The 11,705-nt window shown below is 43.6% G+C and overlaps 1 protein-coding gene across 1 annotated transcript; it reads left to right on the top strand.

Moving 5' to 3' along the window:
* The first annotated feature begins 438 nt into the window (after positions 1-438).
* On the top strand, positions 439-9,871 carry COQ5 (coenzyme Q5, methyltransferase). Its single transcript, XM_083590543.1, has 7 exons — positions 439-802; positions 1,914-2,063; positions 3,403-3,627; positions 4,622-4,728; positions 7,170-7,258; positions 9,009-9,120; positions 9,287-9,871. The coding sequence occupies exons 1-7, from the start codon at positions 631-633 to the stop codon at positions 9,386-9,388; spliced, it is 957 nt and encodes a 318-aa protein (XP_083446669.1). The 5' UTR covers positions 439-630; the 3' UTR covers positions 9,389-9,871.
* The last annotated feature ends 1,834 nt before the right edge of the window (positions 9,872-11,705 follow it).

Raw genomic sequence — 11,705 nt, 5'->3', positions numbered from 1 at the left:
AGTTGTTTTAGATTGCGGTCCTTATGATCGTCATGCACAAACTTTCATTTCACCCCGCAGTTGTGCTGAAGAGTCCTCCATGATGTGGTATAGCTAGGTACCACATTAAACTGTGTCTCATCATGAGAAGTTGGTAAGACGATCACGATGCATTTGCATCATCCGAAGTAGGCATAATTTAGCATTTTCAGTGTGACGTATATGTATCTATTCAGAAACAAGCCCAAAATGAATTCAGCCTTTTGTATCTTTTACCCCACATTCTTTACACTTGCAAGTAAATTCCTCTGACAGCCACAGAATTTAGCCCCAAGAAACTGCACACGGAATTTTGGCCTTAAGCAAATTCACATGCCGTTTGCATAAGAGGAGATACCTAATTTTACATCCACGCCTTAATTACGTCTGAACAGTGGCTATCATTATTATACAGCTATGGAAATTCACAGCGGTGGTTAGACCAGTCTTGAAAACGCCCCAACAATTCCCTCCGATGTTGGCGATGCCCATGACGTCGGTGTCTAAGGAGGAATGAGCCCGTGCGCGTGGTTCACGCCCTCTCCGCCTCCCTTTGAGAATGGGCGGAGCTACAATGAAAGATGACGTAGAACCATTGCGACACCTAGCAAGATGGCGGCCTCCATGGTTGTTGGCTCCCGCAGGGTTTGGGACGGCTGCCGCCGCGGGCAGAGGGTGCTTCGCCTCCTTCGGGGCCTGTGCAGCGGGGGACAGCGCCCGGCCACCGACGGAGAGACGCATTTCGGGTTCCAGACCGTGTCTGAGTCGGAGAAAAGCGAGAAGGGTGAGCTAGGCGGAAGGGAGTAGCCAGGCCTCGGCTGAGCGGAGGCGGAGGGTTAATTTATTTGTTTTGTTTAAAATTGTCAATCGGTTTTTTGGCTTTTTTTTTTTACAAAAGAAACTCAAAGCGACTTGCAACAGTAAATAAATAACACATACATTAAAGATAGTGTGAAACTACAATAGAATAAATATCCTTTTGTTTTGTTTTTATTTATTATAACATTTATACTACACTAAAATCAGTGGGCATACTCTGAGTAAAATATAGTTGGATACAAGACTGTGAGAGGTCCAAGGGTCACCCAGTGCTGAATGGGTATTCCAGACCCTAGTTTAACACTATAACTATTAACACCATGATTTTATTTTGCCCTTTATCACATTTGTGACCCTGGGAGGATTAGAAGAACAAATGCATAAAATGCACAAAAAATTAAAGTTACCTGAACATTCAGTGACATACAACAAAATGTATAAAATTAATCAGGATTTAACATAAACTGAATATGCAGTGATGCAACAGAGTCTTGTGGCAAACTAAAGGCTAACAAACTGGTTTTACACCATGCAGGAACTGAGTTTTCCAGGAGGATAGCCAATGATGGCTCCAGTTGACAGGAGGGAGGGAATGTTGTAGTTTGAGTGTCAACACAGAAAAGGTCTTGTCCTATATCATCACACAGTGTACCTCACCTATAAGTGGGTCCATGAGAAGGGCACAGGCAGACTTATATTGGGAGAGGTGCTCTTTCAAAGATCCAGGTCTCAAGTCATTTAGGACTTTATATGTTAAAAGTCAACACCTTAAATTGGGGCAGGAAAGGTAACTGGGAAAAGCTTTCAGAAATTGTGTGAGCCTACTTGAGTGTTCTCACAGTAGCATTTGGAAGCAACCACAGTTTCCAGCCCATTTTCAAGGGCAGCCCCATATAGATAATGTATAACAGAGCAGTGACAGGAATCTTTCTAGAAGAGAAAACAGCATCTGCCAGAGCAGATATTCTACCATTGAGCTACAGCCCTTCCCTGAAAGAAAAGGAAAAAAAGTATCTTGCAATATGTGGCAATGTAATCAACACATTATTTGATCATGATGCAGCTATCTTTTTCAGTTTACCAAGTTTTTGAAAATGTGGCTAAGAAGTATGATTTAATGAATGATTCAATGAGTCTGGGAATCCATCGTCTTTGGAAGGACAACCTGCTGCATCAAATGAACCCTTACCCTGGAAGCCAGTTGCTTGATGTTGCTGGAGGGACAGGTGAGACTCATGTTGTTCATAGGCATCTTTTAAGGAGCTTTAGCTCCATGTTTGAGACCATGTGTATAGTCATTTATTTTTTAGGAACTTAAGAAGCTGCCTTATACAGAGCCTTGGTTCACCTAGCTCAGATTTGTCAACCCTGACTGTTAGCAGCCTCTGGGAAGTGAGCAATCCGCAACAATCTGTATTGTGAAGAGATTAATGCTATTCAACTTGTTGCTTTGGAGTTGGGGGTGAGCAGTGAATTAAGATTATAGGAAGCTGCCTTTTGCCGGGTCATAACTGTCTGTGCTGACCAACAGCAATGGCTCTACAAGATTTCAAGTATCGTCTCTCCCAGCCCTACCAGGAGATGTCAGGGATTGAAAATGGGACTGTCTGCATTAAAGAGATGCTCTACCACTGAGCTACAACCCTTTATGTTCACTTTTTAGTTTTTCAGGTTATTTGTTTTTGCGTTTTGTTAAGCTTATTTGTTGGTTTTTAAATTATATGTTGTGTGTGAATCAGGGTTTATTCTAGCCTTCCAAAACCTGCTGGCCTCCAGATTTCGTTGGACTACAACACCTATTAGCCGTAGCCAGCATGACGAATGGTCAAGGATGACAGTAGCAGTGGTCCAAATCACTTGAAGAGCACCAGGTTGGGAAAGCTGGTTTATTCACACTTCTGTATACATTCCTGGGAGCTTCTGATGAAGGGGTGTTAATGACTGAAACAAGTAATTAACAGTAGTACAATCCTCTGCAGATCTATTTGGCACCAAGTGACACAATCTCAAAGGGAATGACCCTCGAGAAAGTGGGTGGACATGGTGCTTTTTTATTATTTAGAATACTTTCCGTCAAGTGGTTCTCAACTTGGTTTTGCACAAGGTTGCAATAGTACAAGATACTGAACACACACATGCTTTACCCTGCAACGTTTAGTCCTCTGGTTGTTTGGGAAAGGGCCTTGACTCAGTGCTCAAGCATCTTCTTTGCATTCAAAAGGTTCCAGGTAGGACTGGGAGAGACTCCCTGCTTGAAACTCTGGAGAGCCATTGCCAGAACAGTGTCGGGAGCATTGAACTAGATAGGCCAATGGGCTGATTCAGCATAAGGCAGCTTCCTATGCACCACCTTTCCTGAGTGCTGCTGAAATTGGACTGTGCTTCCCTCTGGACAGTCGGCATTTGGAGCTGAATGTTCTTCCTAGGTTGAATAAATGAATGCAGCTTGAGAATGAATGACTACAGAAACTCCTAGTGTAGTACGTTAGTGCCCTTACAATGCTTAAACATTGAATTTTAGGGAAGAATCCCACATTGTGAGTCTTCCTTTCAAAACTAATGCAGGAGACATCGCCTTTCGGTTTATCAATTACGTTCGTTCCCAGCGGGAGCGACGAATCCAGCAGCAGCTGAGGTCCCATCAGAATTTATCGTGGCAGGAGATTACCAAGCTTTACCATGAAGAGGATCATCAGTCCCTGGGAGGATCCCATGTGGTAGTTTGTGACATTAACAAAGAGATGCTGAAGGTTGGGAAGAAGAAATCACAACGCCTTGGTTATTCTACAGGTAATAGACTGGCACTTCAGCAAAGGGATGGAAAACGTGTATGGATAGCCTAGTTCAACATCTAAGCCCCACCCTTTTGACTAAAAATAAGTTTAACTTACATTACTCAGATTACCCCTTTACGTGTACAGTATATGTCAACCTGGAACACTTCAGTTACGTTGGACTACAATTCCCATCAGTCACAGCCAGCAAAGGCTGCTCTTAAGCATCCTGCCCCTAAGCACTCAGCATACTGAATCATGTCTGTCTATAATTAGCAACAATGATTTATTCTTTGAAGGTATGGAGAAGAGGTGAGTGACTGGTGACATAGTTTTTAAAATTATGCATGGCATAAAGAAAGTGGATTGAGAAATAGTTTTCTCCCTCTCTCACATTTAGTTGAGATTCCTGCATTGCAGGGAGTAGATGGCCCTTGGGGTCACTTCCAACTCTATGATTTTATTACTAGAACTTAATGCGCACCCAATGAAGCTGTATATTGGAAGATTCAGGGCAGATAAAGGACTTATTCACACAGCACATAGTTGAACTGTGGAACTCACTCCTACAGGAGGCAGTGATAGCCACCTACCAGATGGCTTTAAAAAATAATTAGACAAATTCACGGAGGAGAAACTAGCCATGAAGGCTGTGCTCAGCTCTAAGGTTGAAGGCAGCAATGCTTCTGAGTACCAGTTCCTGGAAACCACAAAAGGGGAGAGTGCTTGTGTGCTTGAATCCTGCTTGCTGGTTTTCCACAGGCATCTGGTTGACCAGATCCAGCAGGCTTTTCATATGTTCGTATGGAATATTACAGCTACAGCAGTGTCTTTTTAAGCTTTACTCCATTACACGTGTGCCATCTTGTGCTGGTTTGCTTTAAGTTGACTTTTGCCTGTAAATGAGGGTAGATACTCTCCTAGCAATCTGGTTTCCTTTAATGACACAGCCTACCTAAAAGTTGCTTAGGGTGTGCCGCTGAGCAGTTTCCTTTTACATTCTTTCAAAGGATTATCCTGGGTGCTTGGAGATGCTGAAGAGTTGCCCTTCAACAATGACAGTTTTGACATATACACAATTGCCTTTGGTATCCGGAATGTCACTCATATAGACCAGGTGAGCATTGGTCAGATCTTGCTGGATTTTACTCTTTGAAGAACACAACAGCTTGCTCTGCTGGATCAGAGCAAGGTCCATGTAGTCCATGGGTAGGCAAACTAAGGCCCGGGAGCTGGATCCAGCCCAATCACCTTCTAAATCTGGCCCGCAGATGATCCGGGAATCAGCATGTTTTTACATGATTAGAATGTGTCCTTTTATTTAAAATGCATCTCTGGGTTATTTGTGGGGCCTGCCTGGTGTTTTTACTTGAGCAGAATGTACCGTGTTTTTCGCTCTATTGGACGCAGTTTTTCCCCTCCAAAAATTGAGGGGAAATGTGTGTGCGTCCTATGGAGCGAATGCAGGCTTGTGCCATAGCCGCGCGCAACCCCTCCGGCAGGGAGAGGCTGCACGGGGCTATGGCTTCTTTAGCCCTGCGCAGCGTCTCCTGGCAAGGAGAGGCTGCACAGGGCTAAAGGGGAAGCCAAAACAGCGAGCGGGATCCATCCCGCTTGCTGCCTTGCCTTCTTCCATAGCTGCGCGCAACCCCTCTGGCAGGGAGAGGTTGTGTGCAGCCTGTACGCTGCTCTTTGTGGCTGGGGGGGCGGGAAATATTTTTTTTCTTGATTCCCCCCCCTAAAAACTGGGTGCACCTTATGGTCCGGTGCGCCCTATGGTGCGAAAAATACGGTATGCTTTTATTTAAAATGCATCTCTGGGTTATTTGTGGGGCATAGGAATTTGTTCATTCCCCCCCCCTCAAAAAAATATAGTTGGGCCCCCCCCTGGGGTCTGAGGGACAGTGGACAGGCCCCCTACAGAAAAAAATTGCTGACCCTTGTATAGTCAACCGTTCTGTTTCTCTGGGAGAGAAGGGTATGGCTTTCCTGTGTTTATTGTTATTGAGAGGGGTAACAGCACAAGAGCCCTACTGGATCAGACAATCTAGCCTACTAACCTGGCCTCATAGTGTCCAACCACATGCCTATGGGAATTCGGCAAGCAGAACCTGAGCACAACAGCACATGTGCTCTCCAGCAACTGGTATTGAGAGGAATACTTTCACTAATGCTGGAAGTAGTACATGGCCATTATCTGCCCATGTACCGTATTTTTCGCACCATAGGGCGCACCGGACGATAGGGCGCACCCAGTTTTTTGGGGGGGAAATAAAGGGGGAAAATTATTTTCCCCCCCCAGGCGCGGGGCTGGGGAAGCTGGAGCTTCCCCCGACCCCAGCCCCCAAACAGGCAGCTCTCTGCAAGCCGTGGGAGCGCTCCCACTGCTTGCGGAGAGGTCCGCGAAGCCTGGGCGCGCTGATCTCAGCGCGCGCAGGCTTCGGCATGCTGGCAACTCTCCGCAAGCAGCGGGAGCGCTCCCGCTGTTTGCGGAGAGGTCCGCGAAGCCTGGGCGCGCTGATCTCAGCGCGCGCAGGCTTCGGCATGCTGGCAACTCTCCGCAAGCAGCGGGAGCGCTCCCGCTGTTTGCGGAGAGGTCCGCGAAGCCTGGGCGCGCTGATCTCAGCGCGCGCAGGCTTCGGCATGCAGGCAAGTCTCCGCAAGCAGCGGGAGCCCAGCGCTGGGCTCCCGCTGCTTGCAGAGAGGTGTGCGAAGCCTGGAGAGCGTGAGGGGTCGGTGCGCACCGACCTCTCTCACTCTCCAGGCTTCAGCGAAAGCCTGCATTCGCACCATAGGACGCACACACATTTCCCCTTCATTTTTGGAGGGGAAAAAGTGCGTCCTATGGTGCGAAAAATACGGTATTTGCTTAGTCAGCTTCTAAAATCATCCTAGTTGTTATTCATTGAGCTTCTTGAGAACTTGGGATTTATGAGACTGAGTCAATATAATGCTGAGATTTTGATCAGCTTCAGGAGGAAAAAAAGGCAAAAGGAGAGAGTAGTCTGCCCTGGATCTCCTTGTCGTTACCAAACTTGCACAGGTGCCTAACGTGCTCAGTACCTTGATGCTTTGTCAGGTGGGGCTCCCCCCTCTTTTTCTCATAGATTGAGCTTCCACCATAGCTTACCCTATTACATTCCCGGCTAGCTTCTTCCAGCTGCTACCTGGGGAATCCATTTAACTATATTCATTTCTCTTGATTTTATTTCTTTTGCTGCAAAAATAAAGCTTTTAGGTGGACATCATTAAATTGAGAGGGAAGGCAGTGGAGGCCTGGAAAACAGGGACTGGCAAAAGGAATAGCAGCCTAGGATTCAGCTGCTGTCACCCCTCACACAGCAGCTTGCTTCTAACTTGCTCAAAACTGGCAATCACTGTCTCTAAAGGCAGCTGGTATATACTGAGAGTTTGCAACGGTTCTTAAATTATATTTAGTGTGTTTATTAACATGAACACAACTTGCCTTGCCAAATCCATGTTCTGGATCTCAGAATAGCACTGTGTGAAGCATCATAAATATGCTTAATGTCTTCTTCATTCCACCTTTTTTTCCAGGCTCTTCAGGAGGCTTATCGAGTCCTGAAACCAGGAGGGAGATTCCTCTGCCTAGAATTCAGTCATGTCAACAACTCCTTCATTTCCAGGTTGAATTAGAGATTCTCTCTCTTTTTCATCCCCTTAAGCAAATGTTGTTTACCTCCAGATGTTTTGAATTACAACTCCCATCATCCCCAGTTGGGACATAGGATTCTGGAGCTTGCAGGAAGAGGCTGATGGGAGTTAGGATTCGCAGATGAGGGGCCCCCCAGCCCCCATCTTCCTCTTATCATAGCACTGGAGGACAGTTACTGTCTTTTCTCCAGTGTACTCTCCATTGCAGCACTGGGCTGGGAAGAGAGATTTAAACCACCTTAGTCCAGCACTGTAACGGGGATGAGTGTGGTGTGGTCTACGTGCATGTGTGCTTTTGGTGGCATGTGGCCCTTGAACAGCTGGCCAGCCTTGAAGTACCACTCTGTTCTGCCTTGGTCAGACCCCACCTGGAGTATTTTGTACAGTTCTGGGCAGCAGTTTAAAATGGATATTGACGAGTTGGAAGATGTGCAGAAGGCAACCAATAAGATAAAGCCTTGTGGGGAAGGTTTGAGGGAGCTAGGTATGTTTAGGCTGGAGAAGATTGAGAGGTGATATGATAAGGTGGAAAAATCTAAATTAGAAACAGAAGTGTTAGAACCTAAAACTAAAATTATGTCAAAAATGTATAACTTGCTGCTGAAATGGAATACACAGGATGAAACGGTTAAGTCAGCTATGATCAAATGGGCACAAGATCTTGGACATAACATCATGTTTGCTGACTGGGAACAGTTATGGACCACAGGTATGAAATTTACGGCATGTAATACCTTAAGAGAGAATATTATGAAAATGATATACAGGTGGTACATGACCCCAGTCAAGCTTGCAAAAATATATCATTTGCCCGATAATAAATGTTGGAAATGCAAGGAGGTTGAAGGTACATTCTATCACCTTTGGTGGACGTGCCCAAAGATTAAGGCTTTCTGGGAAATGATTTATAATGAAATGAAAAAGGTATTTAAGTATACCTTCTTGAAAAAACCAGAGGCTTTTCTCTTGGGCATAGTCGGCCATTTGGTGCCAAAGAAGGACAGAACTTTTTTTATGTACGCTACAACGGCAGCAAGAATACTTTTAGCAAAGCACTGGAAGACTCAAGATCTACCCACTCTGGAAGAATGGCAGATGAAGTTGATTGACTGTATGGGACTGGCAGAAATGACCGGCAGAATCCGCGACCAGGGAGAAAAGTCAGCAGAAGAAGATTGGAAGAAATTTAAGGACTACTTACAGAAATACTATAAAATTAATGATCTTTGAAAAGATGTTGGTTTGAGTTTTGGTGGTCTCTAGCTGTTATGACAAAGATAATGGGGCTTAAGATTGTTTAAGTTATTATCTAAAAAAAAAGTGGAATGAAAATAAGGTTTATTTTAAAAGGAATGTTAAGAGGTTAGGATTTGCTGAACTATTGGGATGAACTAGAAAACAAGAAGGGGAGGTATGAGGAAGTCAGAGAAATATGTTATTGAAAGACTGCTATCGAAATTGATCTGTTTTTAATATTTTTCTTTTTCCTTTTCTTTTTGTGTTTATATAAAATTGGAAAATTTAATATTTATATATAAAAAAAAGAGAGGTGATATGATAGCCTTCTTCAAATATCTAAAGAGTTTTCACATGGAAGTTGGAGCAAGCTTGTTTTATGCTGCTTCAGAGGGTAGGACTCGAGTCAAAGGTTTCAAATGGCAAGAAAGGAGATTGATCTACATTATCTGTATTAACCTACTGGTGTTTTTCCCCCCTTTGCAGTCTGTATGATCTGTATAGCTTCCAGGTTATCCCTGTGCTGGGTGAGGTTATTGCTGGTGACTGGAAATCCTACCAGTATCTCGTAGAAAGCATCAGGCGCTTTCCGTCCCAGGTAAAATAAATAAATAAATCCTTTTAAGTCTATAAACATTGAGGTTGCAATTGTACTTCCTAGGACTGTACACAGCAAGTGCCCCAGGTGAGGTGCACTGTGAAATGTTCGGGAATCCTGCAGAGTTTCATCACTTATTGACAGTATCACAATTGTTGCATTCCAGGTAGAATTCAAGGAGATGATTGAAGATGCAGGCTTTCTGAAGGTGGACTATCAGAACCTGGGTTCAGGCATTGTGGCTATTCACTCCGGCTTCAAGTTATGACTTTCATCTTACAGCGTACAAGTTTTAAAATGAAAGGGTGGACTGAACTCTGATGGCCAAATTCGAATGGTTATGGCCTTGCAACACACTCGGCATCCTGCCATCGAAGCACACTAATCCCTTGGGGAATTAAATTTCAGTTATCAGTCAGCTGCTGTATTCTGCTGCTATAGTCATGTGACAGCTGGGTAAGCATCTGCCTCATCTTGCTAGGGAACAACACGTGAACCACTGGAAGATGGGACTTTTATTTCAGTGAGAATTTTTTAAAAATCTGATGGGTTTAGGCAGTTCTGTTCATGAGGGCAGCTGCATTTTAAGACTCAAGTAATTTCCTATTTCAATCATGTCAACCACCTTTTGTGTAGCCATGCGTGGCACCAACTAGCCTTGAAAACAAAGAGGTCTGCACTTACTGGGTAAAAGTCACTGAAGCACCAGATTTCTTGCTGTATTTATTAAAAATATATATTAATTTTCAAATTTCTTTGTTTCATTGAAATAAGACTTGTAATTTGTTTGAACCTCAAAACGGATATAGCCTCTGTGTAGAGGACAACCACAGGTACATACTCTAATTACCAAGATGGAGGTCCTCATCTACAACTATTATTATTTATTGAATTTATATACTGCCCTCTACCCAGGTCTATGGCAACACACTCATAATCCTCATCTCCTGCTGTAATGTAAGCATGTGTAACTACAGTAACTACCATGTTATTTCTTCTCTTAAACTCTACCACGAGGTTAAGGAGCTGCCCCCCCATCCTTTAAATAGTAGCATCATGTATGTGTTACTGCATGATTACAATAGATTCAACGTGTGAGTCAGATAAATATTGTTCCCGTATGTGAAGAAAGCTTGGGCACTGCCATTCTTGGTGTAGTGCTGCATCTCCTGAACCCAAGCCCCTGGATACTGCTGAGTGGCAGTAAGTCTTCATGGACTGCCTGCCCTCCATCATCACTTTTGGCAGGATTGAATATCTGTATTAGAAAGAAGAGTAACTAGCACAGAGGAGCAAGCATTTGCACAAACTACATACAGTATTTAAAGTTTGATGAAGGTGCAAATTGTGTCTCTCTACTACACCCTACAGTGAAAGCTGGATAGCTCAGTTGGTTAGAGCATGGGGCTGATAAAACCAAGGCTGCAGGTTTAATCCCCATATAGGACAGCTGCATAGTCCTGCTTTGCAAGGGTTGGTCTAGATGATTCTCCGTGTCCCTTCTAACTCTGCAATTCTATGATTTTCTGGGCTGGCCTTTACTTCAACACCAGAAGATGCAAATAATTTTCCACTCTGGATGCTATTGACCTCCCCCCTGAAAAGAGCAGGAGATGAACTTGCACGACTACCATCAAGTGATATATTTGCAATGAATAGTAGCAGCCTTTGCAAAAAAAAAATCTTAACTACCAAAGAGCTACCAACTCATTACAAATTAATGTTGCATTCTCCAAAGTTGCAAATATTTTCAATGGAAAAGTTGAGCATGCACTCCAGTATACAAAACAACAGGTCTTCGTAAAATGCTTGATTTGGATTGTGGGAAAAGGAGATCTGACATGTCAGTGAAACAAGCAGGAGTTGCGCATCCTGCTAAGCTAGGTGATAATTCTTTTTCCAAGCAGTGGTATGTTTTATTCCTTGGGCTTTAGACAGGCATTCTAGCACTGTTCCTTACATCAAGATGCCCTGCCATAAGTACTATGATGCCAAAAAAACAGTGCAAGTATGCTATTGGGAACAAGTATTGTAAATGCTTTTGATTACATTGTTAGAATGTTATGTATTAAAATATTCCATATTGGAATTTAAATAACCAGGCATCACTGAACATTTTTAGAGGCGACAATAAGTCTGGCACATATTTCTAACTAAAGAATCACACTGACCAGAATGTAATTTAAATTCAGTTGTTCCTTTTGTACACTGCATTAATCATCAAAGCATGCATACTGGTGAGTAAAGATCATCTTTGCAGGCGTTAGATACACCCTAGATTGCAGTCTCATGCAAAATTACTTGTAAAGACAATGAACACACTGGGATCCCTTCCAATTTATGCATTAAGCTTGTGCAACCTCGTACATACTTGCTTGAAAGTCCCACTGGATGAGTCAGTTATGTCATTTTACAAGTAAATATGTTTAAGAATCAGATGCAACACAGGGAATAGTTTACAGGTCCTATTGGCTCCAATGCTAGCGCTGTTTTGCCAAAGGCAAATCCAGTTCATTCAGTAGACAGAAAACTATGGTCTCCAGATGTTTTTGGATTCAAACTCACACCAATCTCAAGCAACATGG

The sequence above is a fragment of the Podarcis filfolensis genome, assembly GCF_964270895.1.
Source record: "Podarcis filfolensis genome assembly, chromosome: 16".
NCBI lineage: Eukaryota > Metazoa > Chordata > Lepidosauria > Squamata > Lacertidae > Podarcis > Podarcis filfolensis.
This window is presented reverse-complemented; position numbering and strand designations above follow the sequence as displayed.

Excerpts from the sequence above, each read along its gene's own strand:
- COQ5 (XM_083590543.1), top strand. The coding sequence starts at position 631 with ATGGCGGCCTCCATGGTTGTTGGCTCCCGCAGGGTTTGGGACGGCTGC. Across the intron at positions 4,729-7,169 it reads ATGTCACTCATATAGACCAG|GCTCTTCAGGAGGCTTATCG; the intron begins GTGAGCATTGGT and ends CTTTTTTTCCAG. Across the intron at positions 7,259-9,008 it reads AACAACTCCTTCATTTCCAG|TCTGTATGATCTGTATAGCT; the intron begins GTTGAATTAGAG and ends CCCCCTTTGCAG.